The 21,736-nt window shown below is 46.6% G+C and overlaps 1 protein-coding gene across 1 annotated transcript; it reads right to left on the bottom strand.

Moving 5' to 3' along the window:
• Window positions 1-1,063: 1,063 nt before the first annotated feature.
• LOC308155909 (smoothelin-like protein 2) lies at window positions 1,064-12,032 on the bottom strand (the record flags this gene model as incomplete). Its single annotated transcript, XM_080529275.1, has 8 exons — window positions 1,064-1,190; window positions 1,368-1,519; window positions 2,328-2,445; window positions 2,632-2,729; window positions 4,092-4,264; window positions 4,387-4,623; window positions 4,899-4,977; window positions 11,391-12,032. 8 exons carry the CDS (start codon window positions 12,030-12,032, stop codon window positions 1,064-1,066), a joined length of 1,626 nt encoding a protein of 541 aa, XP_080385401.1.
• Window positions 12,033-21,736: the final 9,704 nt, after the last annotated feature.

Genomic DNA, 21,736 nt, shown 5'->3' with positions numbered 1-21,736 from the left:
GGGTAAATACCTCTTGATATTTGTATGGCATAGGCCTATTTCTTACTAGAATCTTCCCATGAAATCAATGCATTATGTAGTAATTCCTTCAATTGCCTACAAAGCCTCCTCTGCAGTGCTGGGGGGTATTCCATCAATGTCACTAAAGGAAAATCTAGGCTTATTTTGATTTCTCGTGAAGTCTCGTCACACATATCAAAAAATCGGGGTCTCTTGAAAACGTATCAAAAATAAGCCTGGATTTTCCTTTAGTGACATTGATGGAATACAACAGATTTGGTATAGAGGGAGAACAGTAAGGGCCCTAGGACAGAGCCCTGGGGGACCCCAGTAGTGAGGGGTCATGGAGAGGACAGTGATCCTCTTCACGTCACCTGGTAAGAGCGACCAGCCAGGTAGGAAGGAAACCAGGAGTTTCCTCTGTGACAGCAAGGAGAACAATCTCAGTAGAATCCCCAGTTGTTTCTATCATACAGTATTTTAAACAGTACAGTGGTTAACCACAGCACATTCACAGATGGTAAAGCCAGAGAAGGGACACATATTGCATATCGTAGCTGGTTTAATACAGTTTGAAACGAAAGCTTGAAAATATTGACATTCAATTCTTGCATGTTATCTTATTTTTATTTTTTTTGTGGTTTGCTACATGTAACCAACATAAGATATAGTTAAACTTTATTGGGTTGTTGAAGATTTTCTTTTGCTTTGGGTCACATGAATTACACCATTAAAAATGACTAGCAGGTGGCTCTCGAGTTAAACTCTGTAAAACTATACAGCACAATTAAACATTGCTTGCATATGTGTTCACTCTAAATGAGCTCAAATCCTTATGCATTACACAACTAGAATAATTCCAATACAATTGTATTTGATAAGTTCTCTCATAATAATCCAACAATTTAAACAATCACAAAACAGGCAGAAGAAAAAACTGCTATGGCAATACTGATCAAATTGATTGATATAGAGCGACTGAATGAATGTTCTGAGACTTGGACACTATTATTGTGTTGGGGAGCAATGGCAGATGAACAGGAAGTTCTATCTAATCCGAAGGTCACTCAAATGTCTTCAGGTGAGCGTAGAGGGACTGGACATAGGTGAACACACACATGGGGTCTGGCTTATTTCCCATCACCATCATATCCTCCACCTCTATGAGACGCACACAGTCAGCTTGCTTCCTGAATGAGATGGAGAGGAGGAATGTTAAACACGCTCTCATATAAACATGCTTTGACTTTTACTTAAGATCCTTTTTTGACAGACACACTCTCCCATCATATGGGACACACACACTCACACACACACACACACACACACGCACACACACACACACACACACTTTTGAATACACTTACTCTGCAGTGGTAAAGGCCACTTCAAAGTTGTGTTTTCGGTTGGCAGGGTTCAGTGTGTTGTAGTCAAACTCCAGGGGGAAAAAGGAGTGGATCAGGGCACAGAAGGCCATCCCATCACACCAGCTGGACGAGAAGTTCTGGAGGTCGATGTTCTGGTGGAGGAGGAGGGTGGTACGGAATGAAATGCAGTATGACTTAATTTTTTAAATCAAAATATGAACAATCCTATATATTGACTGAGGCCTGAATCCAAATGAGAAGCGTGTAGTGTAAGAAGCGTCACGTATATCATGTGTATATTTCATGGTGCAATTTTTGCAAACCAACGTCTCTAAAGTTGGAATACAGCACTGTTGAGCCTGCTGCTGTCCTGGGGCCAGTTGCATAAAGATAGATTAAGACTGGTCTAAGCCTTAGACTAGTTTTATATTCTCAGGTTAGACCAGTCTAATTAAGACTGTCTGTTGCATAAAAAAACAAGACTGACTTATTTTGAGGTTAGAAAGTTAGCCACCTTCCCCCCTGGCTAAGCTTGATGTTGCTATGGGAACGAGTTAGGGCTAATAGCTAGCTAACACTGTAACTCCAGCGCGGTAAACTACTTCACTGGTTAAAACTGCTAAGCAGTATACTTTTCTCCACATTATATTCCTCCAATATACATACGTTTTCAGCAGAAGAAAATTGAGTTTATCTCTCATATCTTCCACCGCTAGGTGTAGCTGTTTTGGCCGCATGTTTTTTTTCTTCTGTCAACTGTCTTATTTTACATTTTAGAATGCATTGCGTGACAGACTATCTAAGTCAGTGTTACCTTAGTCACTCATCAGTGAGCTTAAAAAAAACTGGAACATTTTAGAGTCTATAGCAAGACTGACTTAAAGTGAGATCTAAGTCTAAGACTGGGTCTATCTATATGCAACTGGTCCTGTCAAGGCTCAGGAGGAGCTGTTGACTCACCTGGTAGCCGATGGTTTTGGAGCGGCACCACTCCAGGAGGACCTGCTTGATGCTGCTGGCACTTCCAAAACTCTGAGAACGAGCCAGCTTAGGCTTGGCGGTCGTGGCGGCCTTGGGCCTGTAAGATAAGATGGGGTTAATGACACCGTTTTAGAATATGATAGTCGATTATGGTGTAGTAGGCAAGGCAAGGCAAGTTTATTTGTATAGCACATTTCATACAACAGGAGCAATTCAAAGTGCTTTACATATAGTACAGTATTGGGTTAGGAGGTAGGGGTCAGAACAGGTAGCTATGCCCTACCTGCCAGGCTCTGTGTCCATCTGCTCAAAGAGAGCTCGCTTGGCCTGGGTCCCGTTGCTGCGGGGCAGCGTCTGTGACCTCACCAGCGTCTCCCGCCTCTTCTCCACACCACCACCACCACCACCACCACCGCCACCACCACCACCACCACCGAATGACACATTTCCAAGCTTGTCCAGGCTCCTAGACATGATAAGAAAACATAGATGGAGTATTTTGTCATAAATCATAGATGCAATAACAAAACCCCAAAAAACTATTGTAGTAGTGTAGACATTTGAACAGTGTACAGTCCGATAGGTTTGACATGTTCAGGATGAATACTGTACCTGTCTGTGCTTGCCGAGGAGAAACTAGTTGCGGTCAGTGTTTTGGGGGGGAGGAGTTTTTCTACACGGCACACACAGAGGAAGGGAGAGAGGAGACAATGTTAACTAGGTTATATCCAAGAGATGGCAGATGGACGATCAACAGATACACGGCCATACAAACAGATCAAATAGGTATTGGCTAGCTAGGCCCACTGCAAACCTACCTCCTGGTTGGGGAAAGCTCACGCTCCGCATCAGATTGGGACTACTCGCTGTCTTAATCGGTGGTCCTGATGTCACTAAACCAGAAACGGAAATGGATGGAAAGTAACAGAAGTGGAGGAGAAGTTAGACAAAGAAACCGGAACAGAACAAAGTCAGAAATGGTGAGACAAGAGGAGATAGGGAGGAAGACAGGAGAAGGAGTGGTGTATCTGTGCTTCACTCACCACGCTTAAAGGGATAGTCTCCTGTCGGCTTAGGTGAAGGGGGGACATCTCTTGAGAGACTAGGTGACTTGGGCACTGAAGCAGGAGATTGTGTTGGGGTCGGAGCAGAGGGTGAGTCAGGGCTGTTTTTGACCGTAGTAGTGAGCGGGACATAAGGCTTGGTCAGGGACACAGGTCCTGTGAGCTCCTGTGACACCTGACCAATGACTTGTGACTTTACTTCCTGCGGCCCAGAGGAGTTCTCTGATTGGACGATTGGGAGACGGTTGAGTAAAGAAGCAAGAGAAGGTAAGAACAGGTAAGAACCTGGTAAGGATTTGAGTTACCTTACCAAGTGTGGAAGAGGGCAGCTGACTAACAAATACTTCCAATCTGTCAGACAGAAAATGTAGTACACTTTACTAGCGAGGCCTACCTAGCACAGACAAAGTAAAGTCCCTTACCTGTTGCTTGAGGAAGGGTTATTGTACGCATTGGGACAGGGGCCTCCTTCTTCACAGCTGATGCTGAAACAACCAAGATCAGAGCCAGGCATCAGTGATGGTTCATTAATGAGTTACCTTTCATACTTGAATTCTAAAAGAAAGACAACCATCACCATCACAGAGGACGGTCAAAGCAAGGCCGCCGTGTCAGAGTTTCACTCACGAGATCTGAAAGGATATTCTCCTGTTGGTTTGGGAGTGGTGACATCTGGTACAAAGTGACCGGGTGACTTTGGCTCCACTGAAGCAGGGGACTCGAGGCTACTCTTCATCATGGCAGTGAGGGGGAAACGGGGCCTGCTCTGAGGCACAGGGGCCGACAGCTCCTGGGTTCCCTGACCCTCCCCTGGTGACCCCACTTCTGGTGGCTTTGGGGTACTTTCTGGAGCTGAAACGACAAAAAGGTCACACGTTGATACTTTGACTATGAAAGCTGACCAGTTGACAAACTTTTTAGTTTTCCATCATATGATATTGAGAGGAACCCCCTTGAATACGCATTTCACTCACAAAGTTTCGACACAGAATCCAGCTCTGGCTTGGGGGAGGCGGCCTCAGTTAGGGAGTGACTTGGTGTCTTGGGTACGGAGGCGGGAGAGTGAGCTGCTTTGGGGCCGGTTGAGGACTCTGTTCTGGTGACAGCAGTGAGAGGGAGGTGGGGTCTGCTCAGATTCGGGGGGGCTATGTTCTCGTGGGACACATGGCTGTCCGCCGATGACGTCTCGGCCGCTGGCCTGGAGGAGACACCTGATTGGATGAGAGGAGACACAGATGGGTAGAAGTTCAGTCACGGGGAGGAACGTTTGGGTTATCAGCTGTGGTATGGCTATCACGTGTGTCCGTTTGGCTGTGTGTCCCTGTGACTGTGTGTGTGTATGTGTATGTGTTTGTGCATGCGTGTGTGTGTGTGTATGTGTGTGTGTGCATGCGTGTGTGTGTGTGTGTGTGTATGCGTGAGTGTGTGTGCATGCGTGTGTATGTGTGTGTGTATGTGTGTGCATGTGTGTGTGTCCTGTACGTACCTTTATCTCTATAATTGCCATTCTCCTGAACAGCTGAGGAGACAGGGGTGACACCAGCGGCTTCCGTTCCACCAACACCCTGTCCAACAGACAACAGACCACACTTAATGCAAATGAGAGCATGCTACCTAGGCTCCATTCACTTACATTGATCTTTGGTCATTAATGCTAACGTCAGCTAATAACGGCTTTGGGAGTGAATATTGCATTGGATTGCAATCTCTCACAGCGCATAACTTTTAAGGTAAAGAAATGCAATTTTGAGAACTATCCCTTTCATAAAACCGCTGCATATTTCACTGAGCGAAACACAGAACAGAAGAGAGTTTGGGATCAGTGCAGGCGCCTTATCACGTTTCCCCTCTCACTGTCAGTTGGGATGTCCTGATACGGGAGGCCGACTACCTCTGTGTCTGCATCTGGATACGTCTGTGTTTGCCCCTGCGACGCCCAGCCTGCCTCTCCTATTCAAGCACTCTCTCTCTCCTCCAAGATACTCTGTCAGATAACATCTGCCTCTTCTCCTCCTCTTCCAATAGGGAAAACACAGCAAGTGAACGTTTGTCTGATCTGCCAGCAGCCACACACCACCCTGCACACACTGAAGGCTTGGTCTGGGAAGCTAAGACAGGGTATGCCTCTGTCGATCCAGCAGGGAGAATTCTACCTAACTATACATTGGTATCGATGGGGTGAGTTCTGTCCCCCATATAATGGAAAGCGCTTTAGGTTATCTTGAAACAGCGCTAGCTAGGCTATATATAAATGCAATTCATTATCAGCTACCTCCTCACTAGTCCCTGGGGCAAGACAGACCAGAAAGTACTTTGAAAGTGTATACATAAGGGTTTTTGTACAACATTAGAGAACCAGTGACTCGTTGACTGATTGGCTCTAGCCAGGGTATCAGGTGTCCACCACAGGACAAGGGCTGCAATAACAAGATGGTAGGGATGGAGCAACAGTATGGAACGTGTTAAATGGTAAGGCTCTCTCTCTCTCACACTCTCTCTCTCTCTCTCTCTCTCTCTCTCTCTCTCTCTCTCTCTCTCTGTGTTTGCGTGTGTGTGTGTCAGTGCAGCAGAACCAGCCCAGTCCATGGGGAGGAGGCTTATCAAAAGCAAAATGGCCTGGAAGGCCCAGAATGGCCCTATGAGCAGAGCCATAGATGGCTAGAAGATCAAGCGAGCGCATGCCCCTCCTTATTCCTAGAAACGGGAGTGTAGCCTCCATCTCAATTGCCCCCCACCCCCCCCGCCCCGCCCCCTCCAAAACCCCTTAGTCAAATTGACCCATAGTTGACCCCACGGACAGTAACATAATCCCACATTGGTTTTGCCCCCGACTATCAACACCACCTTCACAGAGCTACAGGTTGTGTGAGACAGGACCTTCTAGTGGCTTTCAGCTCAAAGCACATGTTCTTGATAACGTGAAGTGTGGCTAGGCTCAGGTCTTTGGGCTATTTTAGAGGTGTAATCAGTCCCCCCCACCCCCCCCTCCCACTCCCCCCACCCCGCCCCCACTCCTCTTACTTCCTAATATAGCCCCAAACGGAGCCTTTGGAAATCCAGGAAGTGGTGGAGCGGCCAAAGCAGCGGTGTCTATTGGATATCGTTCTGTCATTCGGTGCCAGTTCAGAGCATCGCGCACTGCGCTTGCTCCCCGCCTGAACCCCCCCCTGAACGAAGCTCCTTTGGCATGGCACTAGCGGTGACGACCAGCAGCAGAGAGCCCCCCCCCCCCCCACCTGAGCCCCGTCGACTCATCGCCTCAGTACAGTGAGGCCGGGGGCAGCAGAGAGATTAGCGCCCTGGGGATGATCTTTGTGCTCAGCTCACATGCCTGCTGGGTCACTGTCATTCTCTGGTCTGGCTGTTGGTTCTCCATTCATCACTTTATCCTGCCCTCCTCTGTCCTCCTCTGCCCTCCTCTTCTCTTTTAGACCCATCCCTCCTCTCTCCCTCTCTTTCTTAGAAACATGCCAGCCTGCACAGAAGAGCGCAGAATTTACACTCTCTCTCACACACACACACACACACACACACACACACACACACACAAACAAAGGCACGTGTGCACACAGACACACAGAGACACAGACACACACACACACACACACACACAAAGGCACGCACGCACACACACACACACACACACACACACACACAATTCTGACAGAGTGGCTCATTTAGCACTGGGGTTGATGGAGGAAGAGCCAGGTGACATCAGCGCTGTGGAATGTTGGCATGGTGTTTGGAGAGGAGAACAGCTGGCAGCGCTACTCAGGGGGATATCGACAGGGAGACGGAATTCAACTTTCCGTCTGGGGACTGGGATAGGCTGGGCGTATCACTCCCTAATGTGCTACACTAAAAAGAACTAGACCCCCCCTCCCCCCCCGGGATAGCTCTTTTAAGGACTTGTGCATGGCATATGCTCCTCTGAGAGGGTCTGTGTGTGTGTGTGTGTGTGTGTGTGTGTGTGTGTGTGTGTGTGTGCAGAGTAAATGTATGTCTGTATGTATTCTGTATGAGAATATGGATATTTGGATGTGGATGTGGATGTGTGTGTGTGTGTGTGTGTGTGTGAGTCTGCATGTGTGGGTGCATGTGTGGGTGGATGTGTGTGCATGTGTGGGTGGATGTGTGTGCATGTGTGGGTGGATGTGTGTGTGTGTGTGTGTGTATCTGCGTGTGTGCATGCATGCGTAACTGGTGAGTGAAGTCAGAGGAGAAGACGGGGTCACATAAGATGTCACCCTTATGAGCCAGAGAACCTTCATGTCCTACACATACTGATGACCACCTGTTCATTTCCTCTCACTAACAACCGGCCAATCACAGCCGAGACAACACAACTCCCCAAAAGTGATCCTCTTTTTTTCCTAGACATCTTAGGCCGCTTTCAGACCTACATTTCGTTTCGATTTAGGGAGTAGTAAGTTACAATATGTTACAATGTTGCAATTAACCTCGTCTCAGTTTGTGTTCGCACTGCAATCGAGACTGAATCGCTCTCAACACGCGTGAGGTGACGCGCTTGCAAAACAGTTTTGGTTGGTGATTTCAGGAAATTCCTCTCCTTTCCCTCTCTCTAACTAACTAATAATGTTAATGAAAATAGTTTATAACTAAGGGACATTTTTATTTGAAAGCAAACCTCAAATCACAGATATGATATGATTAAAACATATATTTAAAGTTTAATTTTTAAAAATATGTTTCTGGCATTGTTCAGAGGGCCGGTCCAAATGTGGGGGCGATATTGTAACTTACTACTCCCTAAATCGGAACGGAATGTAGGTCTGAAAGCGGCCTTAGAGAGCAAGCTGGCTCTCTCCTCCAAACATATAGAGACGGAGCCACTTCATCATACTGTACCAAAGACATGACACAGACTGCAGGGGGGGCTGGGTTAGGCTTAGGGTTAGGGTACCAGTCTATCAGGGGAGGCTGGGTTAGGGTTAGGGTACCAGCCTATCAGGGGAGGCTGGGTTAGGGTTAGGGTACCAGTCTATCAGGGGAGGCTGGCTTAGGGTTAGGGTACCAGTCTATCAGGGGAGGCTGGGTTAGGGTTAGGGTACCAGCCTATCAGGGGAGGCTGGGTTAGGGTTAGGGTACCAGCCTATCAGGGGAGACTGGGTTAGGGTTAGGGTACCAGCCTATCAGGGGAGACTGGGTTAGGGTACTAGTCTATCCGGGGAGGCTGGGTTAGGGTTAGGGTACCAGCCCATCAAGGGAGGCTGGGTTAGGGTTAGGGTACCAGCCTATCAGGGGAGACTGGGTTAGGGTTAGGGTACCAGCCTATCAGGGGAGACTGGGTTAGGGTTAGGGTTATGCACAGTCTATCAGGGGAGGCTAGTGGAGGTAGGAATCCGAGCTCATCCGGGCTCATTGTAATGCATGAAATAATAATAATAATAACTTTTTATTTGTATAGCACTTTTCCTGCAAACGTTGCAGCTCAAAGTGCTCCAATCATTATATAATCATAATTGAATTATTTTTTCATTTAAAGGCTATATTAAAAAGATGGGTTTTTAGTCTTGACTTGAACATATTTGCTGAGGTTGCATCCCTAATATAAACTGGCAGTGCATTCCACAATTTGGTTGCATAAAATGAGAATGCAGCCTCACCAAATCTCTTCTTTTGTACATGTGGTACACAGAGAAAACCAGAGAAGACCTGAGAGCTCTATTGGGCTGATATGCTAGCAAAAGGACTTTCAGATATTTTGGTGCTGTGCCAGTGAGAGCTTTATAAACAAGCAGAAGGATCTTGAAATCTATTCAAATAGAACGAGGAAGGGTCTCAAACGCCGGGTGTGAAACATGTTCCTCATTCCATTACGTGCATTACAACGAGTCGTTTCCATTTCAGTCATTTTTCCTCACGCTGGCATGTTTCCACCATACTTTCCACCATACAACGATGTTATTGTATATTGTGACATTTGAGATATGGTGGTATTATCACGAAGGGCATTTTGATACCCAACCTTACTTGTTTCCGTCTACAGAACAGTTCTGTCTACCACCAACTCACATTCTGTACCGTGACCCCTACATGACCCCGAGCACATGACCAAACAACATGGCCCATGGTGGTGAGGTAATCTCCCGAGCTTTACAACTTTATGAACCCATAACTGGGGAGACGCAATCACTCTCATCAGTCACAAAAACAACCGTTGTGGGAATGGCGCAGGGAGCCATGAGGGTGCTCTACGAGTGAGGGTTGGGTTCCTCTCTCTCTCTCTCTCTCTCTCTCTCTCTCTCTCTCTCTCTCTCTCTCCCTCTTCCTCTCTCTCCCTCTTCCTGTCTCTCTCTCTCCCTCTCTCTTTCCCTCCCTCTCTCTCTCTCCCCTCCCTCTCTCTCTCTCACTCCCTCTCTCTGTCTCTCTCTCTGTCTCTCTCTCTGTCTGTCTCTCTCTCTGTCTCTCTGTCTGTCTCTGTCTCTCTTTCTCTCTCTCTCTCCTCCTTTTACTGTCGCTGTTTCTATCCATCCATCCCTGAAAGAGGTCAGAGTTCTGGGTAGAGGCAGGAAATATGTGTCTATTAAAATCAATCCTGCACTCAGAGGCAGAAACACACACACACACACACACACACACACACACACACACACACTCACACACACGATTAGGCAGCTATAAAAAGGGAAGCCTGCTATAAAAGTTTCGAAACAACCCCCTAAAGCCTCTAATGCCCCCCCCTTAACCAGCCCCCACACTAGGCTGTCTAACCAGGGGGGGTCAGAGTGGCCCCAAACAGCCCCAACCCAAACCCCCAAGACTGGGAGGCTATCAATCAGCACTGCCCTGCCAAAAATACATGTGCCCTTTTGGGGGGACTGGAGAAGCAGAGAGAGAGAGGGGGGATGAGCATGGCACCCTGATCCCAGTAAGAGCGTCTATCTGGGCGGTCCAGGAGGTCAATGGAAGGCAGCATGTCCCGACAGTGTGAGGTCCACTGGGTCTCAACCGCCAGAGCTGGTGTTAATCGTTGCTGGGTGGGACTGTCCACCAATCAGCCAACTGGCAAATCCCCTGCACCGATGCTTCTAATGCTAATGTGTGATATATGCAGCAGCAGTTGAGTGTGTGGACGCTATTCTAATACAAGTGTACCGGTACTAAAGTGATAGTTCACCCCCCAAAACATCAATTGTGGTTTTTTTAGGTGTACTATCCATTTAGGTGAGTGAGTGAATGAATTAATGAGAGAGGGTTGGAGGGAGGGTGTGTGTAATTGCAGGGAATGTGAGTACCAAGACATTGACTTGATAAGAGCTCAGTGATAATTACATCTGCGTTCGCCGAGTTTTCAAACTAATATAAACAACGCAAGATATCTTTATAGATGTTTATGAGTCTTCAAACTAATCTAAACAATGCAAGATATCTTTATAGATGTTTATATGATTGGTCATTGAGCAAGGAGGATGGGGAGGGATCTTCTTTCCTGTGTACGGCCAGGGTACAACAGGTCAGGACATGACACATCTTCACACCGTGTGATTCATTGACACCTCGCTAAGATTACCAGGAGCAGCACAGCATTTCTTTCTCACCAGAGAGAGATGACAGATTTACGACGTTGAGCTTTGGAAGTTACACACGCTCACATACGAAAGACACACATACGGAATACAGTAAACATGTTGTGTAAGCAAGCACACGCAAGTACAAGCACACGCACACATGCACACACACGTAAATACACCACACATACATACATATACATATATATATATATACACAAAAAGAGTAGAGAGGAACAAGCATACAGAGAACAAACATTGAGAACATTGACGCCACATGTGTGTGCTTCTTGGGTTCCCAAAAATATGCTGTCAATCCAAATCAAACCGCAATTAATCTCAAACAGACAAATAAAAAAATCAACCCCAATGCACTCTGCCAGTGATGCTGAAATTCGACAAAACGGCAGTTCCTCTTTTGGAGGATGCTCAGAGGGGGTACTCACATTGAACTGGGTCTTCCCACTGCCGGGCTGGGGAGCTGGGTGTGGACCCCCGGGGGAGAGGTGTGGACCCCCGGGGGAGAGGTGTGGACCCCCGGGGGAGAGGCGCGGTTCAGAACTAAGACCTGTACCAGAGGCCGGTCCTGCTGGGACGGCAGAACCAGAACCTGAACCTGACGCCCCCGGGACCGCGGAGGCCGAGAGACCGGGCTGACCGCCGCCGCTTGACGTCCCCGAGGGGGGAACCACCCGAACGCTCCGGGTCTGGTGGCCTTCTCCGAGTTCTCCCCCCCCTCCTCCCCCCGCACTGTCCCTCTCCCCCCCTCGCGCCCCGGCCAGCCCCTCCACCAGGCGGCCCAGAGCCTCCAGCTGTCCCCTGAGCTGCTGGTTCTCCAGCTGCAGCCGGGCCACCGCCTCGGCCAGGGCCCCGCCCGCCCCGCACGCCTCCTCCACCCGCCGCTCCATGCCTCGCTTGAACACGCTCACATCCATGTGCACCTCGCACACGGCCGCCCGCAGCGTGGCCTCGAAGCGCCCCAGCGCCTCGCCCACTGTCTCCTCGCCGCCTTCGCCCTCCTCCGCCGGCCCGAGAGCAGAGTCCCCCCCCGCCGCCGCCGCCAGGGTGGAGGTAGGAGTCGCGTCCATGTCCCCCAGAGCTGTTCTCACCCCCAGCTTGGGTGTCGAGGTCGGTTGGTGGACCAACAAAGTACTTTTAGAGTCCTGTTAGTCTCTCTCTCGTCCCTACTCCAGTCTCTAATGCCTGAGATGATGTGGAAAAGGGTAGATCCACTCTCTCTCCCTCTCTCTCTCTCTCTCTCTCTCTCTCTCTGTTACAGGGTCCACGGGGCTTTCCAGGGGGAAAGGGTGTTCTATGACAGCTTCCTGGTACATGTAAAGGTTTAAAGGTTTAAAAGAAGGGCCGGGGGGTGGGTGGGTTGGCGGAGGGATTCCTGAGCAGTCAAGCCATTAAAGCCCCATCCACCGCCACTGGGGGGTCTCACAGGAGACTCACTGTTCACCAGAGAACAAGAGCTGTTGTTATTTATAGACCGGGGGCTCTGTCGGAAAATGGAGTAGAGCGAATGCCTAAAATGATACCCTGCGAAATGAAATGAAACGTTAGCTTCTCATCGCTACGACAGTTAAAGAAGAAGTGTGAATGAATGGAGATGGATCCGACTCACCTTTTTTTGTCTGTCAGCAGTTGAGTCCTGTTGAAGAGGTCCAGTAGTGGTGTGGTGTGGTCTGTGTGTGTGAGTGTGTGTGTGGAGTACCCACAGCTCTACAGTAATGCCATGAGACTTGCAGTTATCTGGTGTGTGTTTGTGTGTGTGTGTGTGTGTTTGTCTGTGCTCTATTGCTCTGCTGGGGCCACAAGAGTGGTGAGCAGGTTCATCTCCGTATTAGAGGAGCAGGGGGGAGGAGGAAGTGGAAGGGGGAGGGGCACTCTTCATGCATATCTCCCCCTCTGCTTGGCCTGCGGTCGGCCCCACTTGCGTTTGTGTGTGTGTGTGTGTGTGTGTGTGTGACTTGTGTGAGAGGTATGTTTACCTCACCCAAATGTGCATGGTATAGGAAGATAAGAAAGTGTTTAGGCCCAAACCAGTGATTTAACATCTCGCCTCCCCATGTCTCCTAACTATGCAAGTTGACATGAGACCAAGAGTCAGGTAATCTGTCCTCTGTTATCTCACTACCAGGAAGGAAAAGGAACATATTTCTGAAACATCACTAGAAAAGACTGAAACCACTAGTTCGTCTTCATTGTCTGCACAATAGGATCTTTTTTTTTTTTTTGTGGGTTTTTTGCAGATTAAACAGGATAATCATTCATTCATATTGGTGAGACATATTTCCACATTTGCACCCCTGAACACTACTGTGGACATTACATGAGAGTTACAGGTAATCTGATACATCAGTTGTTCTTGAGGTAGGGTCAATATGTCGACATAAGCACTCAAGACAAACATTTGCATTCAGACTGAAGGGAAGGCGTACAGGGATGAGGTAGAGCAACTGAGCAAGCTGTGCAAGGTTAACAACCTGCTGCTGAACAAGTCAAAGACCCAGGAAATCATCGTAGACTTCAGGAGGAAAAAGTCCGAGATCCAGCCCCTGCTCATCGACGGAGAGAGCGTGGAGAGAGTCTCAACCCTCCGATTCCTGGGGATGCACATGCGGGATGACCTGACCTGGAAGGACAACACAAAAGCCACCATCAAGAAGGCACAACAGCGGCTATACACCCTGAGAGTCCTCAGGAAGGAACACAGCAAGCAGGAGATACTGGTGACCTTCTACCGCGGCGCAGTGGAGAGCATCCTCACCTACGGCATCTGCAACTGGTTCTCCAGCTGCACAACAGCGGAGAGAAATGCGCTACAGAGAGTCGTGAGAACAGCACAGAAGATCACCGGCGCCCCCCTCCCCTCTCTGGAAGAGCTGTACAACACACGCTGTCTCAGGAAGGCCTCCAAGATCTCCAGGTACCCGACCCACCCTGGGTACGAACACTTTACCAGGCTGCCCTCGAAAAGGCGGTTCAGGACCTTGGCCGCAAGGACAAACAGACTGAAGAACAGCTTCTACCACAGGGCCGTCCAGGCCCTGAACACAGCAAAGACCTAGGTTCTGGGCCCTGGACAGTCTGGACGGATTGATGGCAGCTGCTGGACTGAAAAAATCAGGTGTAGTGCTGAGGCACAAACATGTACATTTCAAGCCTGCAAACTGCGACACTTTAAATAAATGTGAAATAACACTATTGTGCAATATGACAACGCTAGTCGTCTATCTGTACAGTATAGTACAGTGGATAGTGTACATAGCCTTTATTTATGTAAACCAGCTCCTTCCCTTCTTGTGATTTTTTTTTAAAGTTTTTTTTTTTTCCCTTTCCTAACACCAGGGGAGCCACCCCTCCTAAATTTCGTTGTTTGGTACCTGTACTGTAGCAATGACAATAAAGTCCATTCATTCATAGATTGTAGCACAATAGGATCTTATGGGGGGAGACGTGTTCATAGTGATCCCTGACTGTTTCAGAGTGATAACTGTAAACACACCACACCATAGCAGACCACCTCAGGTATGCACTATGCACACAGCACAACAAAATGAATGCGATACACCTGCGTATGACAGACAGGTAGAGAAACACAGCTAGCTTTGATCTGCCGATGAACCGCTATAAAACAGTCGATGGATTAATGTCTGTGTTCTGTGTTGTGTGTCATATCTCGGTCATGACATCATGGTTGCCATGCTAACCGGAATACTAGAAACCAAACAAAAACAAAAGAAATAAAACATCCATGGAAATGGTGCCAACACATGATGTCATGGTGCTTTTGAAAGGAAGCCCACCTTATCAGACAGGAACTGAGGAAGGAGGGGGGGGGGTGGCAGAAAGGGCAGTAAAAGTGATTTATTTGTGGAGGTATTGTTCCCCTGGTTAGCGATGGTTCTTAAGTGTGGAGTGATTTGAGTCTGTGTTTCACTGTGTGTGTCAAACTAAAACACACACACACACACACACACACAACATCCTGAGCACACTCACCTTGGGGTTAGACCTCACATGAAGAGTGATGTGTTGAAATCAAAACTGCCCTCTAGCCCCCCGACTGGTTAGGTGGGGAAAGCCACTTGGCAAACGCTTCCTATTGGAAGTCATAATGAAGTATTAACCGTATTGTGTAAACCCATCTGACCCTCTCAGATGCCTAGGAGATGGGGATGGCTCCTGGCCTGGTGTTGTCAGCACTGCGCTCCCCCAATGGTCTGGGAATCTGACAGGGAATGTGGCATCTGTTCCCTGCCACCACACCACTTCTCTTTGACCTGTGACACGTACTGACCAGAGCGGGAGGGGAGAGAGAGACAGAGAGAGAGAGAAAGACATACAGAGAGAGAGAGAGAGCAAGAGAGAGAGAGAGAACATAGTAACCACACACTGGTTGGATACAGCAGATCCTGACCCAGATCCAGTGAGAAGATAGACAAACTGATTATACGTGAATTCAGATTAAACTGTTAAAGTTGCATTATGAAAGACGTGACTTGGAGGCACTCTTGTGCCAAAAGGGGTCCCCTAAAGTAAACAACTTATGTCCAGAAATGATCTCATTGGACAAAAAAGGAGCACACCAAAAAGGGCCACACCTCCCCATGTTCATTAGGCTTTTTTGCCAAAGTGTGTAAGCCTAGCCCATAACTACGGATTGTGTGGTTTAATGAGGCAAAATACGTACTGATAATATTTCATATGAGTACTGTATAACCATACAGTCAACACGAAAACAGACAACTGAACTTCCATCGTGTACCTTTAAAACTGTCCTCGGTAAGTAGGAATTTCAATTGCTTGGTCCACCATTCCAGGTAAACAAACTATAAATAAAACATGGCATTGTGCAGGGAAAGTAACCAAGGAGACAGTTTATCAACACAACAACCCTGAAAGGTTTAGGCTTATAGCAGAATGATTGGGAGATAGCAGCCTATAAGGTTTCCCGATCTTCCTTGCTGCTCTGCAGTCTGAGAGGTAGCGTGTAAACTAAGAGAGAGAGTGTAAACAACAACAATGCAGTCTGAGGGGAGAGTAAACAACAACAATGCAGTCTGAGGGGAGTGTAAACAACAACAATGCAGTCTGAGGGGAGTGTAAACAACAACAATGCAGTCTGAGGGGAGTGTAAACAACAACAATGCAGTCTGGGGGGAGTGTAAACAACAACAATGCAGTCCAGGTGGTGTAAACATGCGCTGCAGATCGTCCTTGTGCTGCTGTCACCTCAAACCTTACCAGGATTTTTACATCTGAACGTATTGGTTAAGGGCAGTCACTTTGCAAAGGTTTCTCTTTTACTTTCACAAGCAGCAACACCACATTTTTTGTGGTGGGCCAACCAACTGGTAACTGTGGAGGGCAGCTTTAAGGGCCATGTTTTCACTGTGTTAGGTAAATGTCACTGTTAGGTACAGTGTTAGTGACATGCCACTGTGTTAGGTCCATGTCACTGTGTTAGGTAGATGTCACTGTGTTAGGTACATGTCACTGTTAGGTACATGTCACTGTGTTAGGTAGATGTCACTGTGTTAGGTAGATGTCACTGTGTTAGGTACATGTCACTGTGTTAGGTACATGTCACTGTGTTAGGTACATGTCACTGTGTTAGGTCGATGTCACTGTGTTAGGTACATGTCATTGTGTTAGGTAGATGTCACTGTGTTAGGTAGATGTCACGGTGTTAGGTAGATGTCACGGTGTTAGGTAGATGTCACTGTGTTAGGTACATGTCACTGTGTTAGGTAGATGTCACTGTTAGGTACATGTCACTGTGTTAGGTAGATGTCACTGTTAGGTACATGTCACTGTGTTAGGTACATGTCACTGTGTTAGGTACATGTCACTGTGTTAGGTACATGTCACTGTTAGGTACATGTCACTGTGTTAGGTAGATGTCACTGTGTTAGGTACATGTCACTGTGTTAGGTAGATGTCACTGTGTTAGGTAGATGTCACTGTGTTAGGTACATGTCACTGTGTTAGGTACATGTCACTGTTAGGTACATGTCACTGTTAGGTACATGTCACTGTGTTAGGTAGATGTCACTGTGTTAGGTACATGTCACTGTGTTAGGTAGATGTCACTGTTAGGTAGATGTCACTGTGTTAGGTACATGTCACTGTGTTAGGTAGATGTCACTGTGTTAGGTACATGTCACTGTGTTAGGTAGATGTCACTGTGTTAGGTAGATGTCACTGTGTTAGGTCCATGTCACTGTGTTAGGTACATGTCACTGTGTTAGGTCGATGTCACTGTGTTAGGTACATGTCACTGTGTTAGGTAGATGTCACTGTGTTAGGTACATGTCACTGTGTTAGGTACATGTCACTGTTAGGTAGATGTCACTGTGTTAGGTAGATGTCACTGTGTTAGGTCGATGTCACTGTTAGGTACATGTCACTGTGTTAGGTCGATGTCACTGTGTTAGGTACATGTCACTGTGTTAGGTACATGTCACTGTTAGGTAGATGTCACTGTGTTAGGTAGATGTCACTGTGTTAGGTAGATGTCACTGTTAGGTACATGTCACTGTGTTAGGTCGATGTCACTGTGTTAGGTACATGTCACTGTGTTAGGTACATGTCACTGTGTTAGGTACATGTCACTGTGTTAGGTAGATGTCACTGTTAGGTACATGTCACTGTGTTAGGTACATGTCACTGTTAGGTAGATGTCACTGTGTTAGGTACATGTCACTGTGTTAGGTAGATGTCACTGTGTTAGGTACATGTCACTGTGTTAGGTACATGTCACTGTGTTAGGTAGATGTCACTGTTAGGTACATGTCACTGTGTTAGGTAGATGTCACTGTTAGGTAGATGTCACTGTGTTAGGTACATGTCACTGTGTTAGGTAGATGTCACTGTTAGGTACATGTCACTGTGTTAGGTAGATGTCACTGTTAGGTACATGTCACTGTGTTAGGTAGATGTCACTGTTAGGTAGATGTCACTGTGTTAGGTAGATGTCACTGTTAGGTACATGTCACTGTGTTAGGTAGATGTCACTGTTAGGTAGATGTCACTGTGTTAGGTAGATGTCACTGTGTTAGGTACATGTCACTGTGTTAGGTACATGTCACTGTGTTGGGTACATGTCACTGTGTTAGGTAGATGTCACTGTGTTAGGTACATGTCACTGTGTTAGGTACATGTCACTGTGTTAGGTACATGTCACTGTTAGGTAGATGTCACTGTGTTAGGTTGATGTCACTGTGTTAGGTTGATGTCACTGTGTTAGGTACATGTCACTGTGTTAGGTACATGTCACTGTGTTAGGTACATGTCACTGTGTTAGGTACATGTCACTGTTAGGTAGATGTCACTGTGTTAGGTAGATGTCACTGTGTTAGGTAGATGTCACTGTGTTAGGTACATGTCACTGTGTTAGGTACATGTCACTGTGTTAGGTAGATGTCACTGTGTTAGGTACATGTCACTGGTAGGTAGATGTCACTGTGTTAGGTAGATGTCACTGTGTTAGGTACATGTCACTGTGTTAGGTACATGTCACTGTTAGGTAGATGTCACTGTGTTAGGTAGATGTCACTGTGTTAGGTACATGTCACTGTGTTAGGTACATGTCACTGTGTTAGGTACATGTCACTGTGTTAGGTACATGTCACTGTGTTAGGTACATGTCACTGTTAGGTAGATGTCACTGTGTTAGGTAGATGTCACTGTGTTAGGTACATGTCACTGTGTTAGGTACATGTCACTGTGTTAGGTACATGTCACTGTGTTAGGTACATGTCACTGTGTTAGGTACATGTCAGTGTGTTAGGTACATGTCACTGTGTTAGGTAGATGTCACTGTGTTAGGTACATGTCACTGTGTTAGGTACATGTCACTGTTAGGTACATGTCACTGTTAGGTAGATGTCACTGTGTTAGGTACATGTCACTGTGTTAGGTAGATGTCACTGTGTTAGGTAGATGTCACTGTGTTAGGTACATGTCACTGTGTTAGGTACATGTCACTGTGTTAGGTACATGTCACTGTGTTAGGTACATGTCACTGTGTTAGGTACATGTCACTGTGTTAGGTACATGTCACTGTTAGGTACATGTCACTGTTAGGTACATGTCACTGTTAGGTAGATGTCACTGTGTTAGGTACATGTCACTGTGTTAGGTAGATGTCACTGTTAGGTACATGTCACTGTGTTAGGTCGATGTCACTGTGTTAGGTCGATGTCACTGTGTTAGGTACATGTTACTGTGTTAGGTACATGTCACTGAATTAGGTAGATGTCACTGTTAGGTACATGTCACTGTGTTAGGTACATGTCACTGTGTTAGGTAGATGTCACTGTTAGGTAGATGTCACTGTGTTAGGTACATGTCACTGTGTTAGGTAGATGTCACTGTGTTAGGTACATGTCACTGTGTTAGGTACATGTCACTGTGTTAGGTAGATGTCACTGTTAGGTACATGTCACTGTGTTAGGTAGATGTCACTGTTAGGTAGATGTCACTGTGTTAGGTAGATGTCACTGTGTTAGGTACATGTCACTGTGTTAGGTAGATGTCACTGTTAGGTACATGTCACTGTTAGGTACATGTCACTGTGTTAGGTAGATGTCACTGTTAGGTAGATGTCACTGTGTTAGGTAGATGTCACTGTTAGGTACATGTCACTGTGTTAGGTACATGTCACTGTGTTAGGTAGATGTCACTGTTAGGTAGATGTCACTGTGTTAGGTAGATGTCACTGTGTTAGGTAGATGTCACTGTGTTAGGTACATGTCACTGTGTTAGGTACATGTCACTGTGTTGGGTACATGTCACTGTGTTAGGTAGATGTCACTGTGTTAGGTACATGTCACTGTGTTAGGTACATGTCACTGTTAGGTACATGTCACTGTGTTAGGTCGATGTCATTGTGTTAGGTAGATGTCACTGTTAGGTAGATGTCACTGTGTTAGGTACATGTCACTGTGTTAGGTCGATGTCACTGTGTTAGGTACATGTCACTGTGTTAGGTAGATGTCACTGTGTTAGGTACATGTCACTGTGATAGGTACATGTCACTGTGTTAGGTACATGTCACTGTGTTAGGTACATGTCACTGTGTTAGGTACATGTCACTGTTAGGTCACTGTGTTAGGTCCATGTCACTGTGTTAGGTAGATGTCACTGTGTTAGGTAGATGTCACTGTTAGGTACATGTCACTGTTAGGTACATGTCACTGTGTTAGGTAGATGTCACTGTGTTAGGTACATGTCACTGTGTTAGGTACATGTCACTGTTAGGTAGACGTCACTGTTAGGTAGATGTCACTGTGTTAGGTAGATGTCACTGTGTTAGGTACATGTCACTGTGTTAGGTCGATGTCATTGTGTTAGGTAGATGTCACTGTTAGGTAGATGTCACTGTGTTAGGTACATGTCACTGTGATAGGTACATGTCACTGTGTTAGGTACATGTCACTGTGTTAGGTAGATGTCACTGTGTTAGGTACATGTCACTGTGTTAGGTACATGTCACTGTGTTAGGTACATGTCACTGTGTTAGGTCGATGTCACTGTGTTAGGTCGATGTCACTGTGTTAGGTACATGTCACTGTGTTAGGTCGATGTCACTGTGTTAGGTACATGTCACTGTGTTAGGTATATGTCACTGTGTTAGGTACATGTCACTGTTAGGTACATGTCACTGTGTTAGGTACATGTCACTGTGTTAGGTACATGTCACTGTGTTAGGTACATGTCACTGTTAGGTAGATGTCACTGTGTTAGGTACATGTCACTGTGTTAGGTAGATGTCACTGTTAGGTACATGTCACTGTGTTAGGTATATGTCACTGTGTTAGGTACATGTCACTGTTAGGTAGATGTCACTGTGTTAGGTACATGTCACTGTGTTAGGTAGATGTCACTGTTAGGTACATGTCACTGTGTTAGGTACATGTCACTGTGTTAGGTACATGTCACTGTGTTAGGTCGATGTCACTGTGTTAGGTAGATGTCACTGTGTTAGGTCCATGTCCCTGTGTTAGGTACATGTCACTGTTAGGTAGATGTCATTGTGTTAGGTACATGTCACTGTGTTAGGTACATGTCACTGTGTTAGGTAGATGTCACTGTTAGGTACATGTCACTGTGTTAGGTCGATGTCACTGTGTTAGGTCGATGTCACTGTGTTAGGTACATGTTACTGTGTTAGGTACATGTCACTGAATTAGGTAGATGTCACTGTTAGGTACATGTCACTGTGTTAGGTACATGTCACTGTGTTAGGTAGATGTCACTGTTAGGTAGATGTCACTGTGTTAGGTACATGTCACTGTGTTAGGTAGATGTCACTGTGTTAGGTACATGTCACTGTGTTAGGTACATGTCACTGTGTTAGGTAGATGTCACTGTTAGGTACATGTCACTGTGTTAGGTAGATGTCACTGTTAGGTAGATGTCACTGTGTTAGGTAGATGTCACTGTGTTAGGTACATGTCACTGTGTTAGGTAGATGTCACTGTTAGGTACATGTCACTGTTAGGTACATGTCACTGTGTTAGGTAGATGTCACTGTTAGGTAGATGTCACTGTGTTAGGTAGATGTCACTGTTAGGTACATGTCACTGTGTTAGGTACATGTCACTGTGTTAGGTAGATGTCACTGTTAGGTAGATGTCACTGTGTTAGGTAGATGTCACTGTGTTAGGTAGATGTCACTGTGTTAGGTACATGTCACTGTGTTAGGTACATGTCACTGTGTTGGGTACATGTCACTGTGTTAGGTAGATGTCACTGTGTTAGGTACATGTCACTGTGT

This window comes from Nansenia antarctica, assembly GCF_963989245.1.
Source record: "Nansenia antarctica genome assembly, chromosome: 4".
Taxonomy (NCBI): Eukaryota; Metazoa; Chordata; class Actinopteri; order Argentiniformes; family Microstomatidae; genus Nansenia; species Nansenia antarctica.
This window is presented reverse-complemented; position numbering and strand designations above follow the sequence as displayed.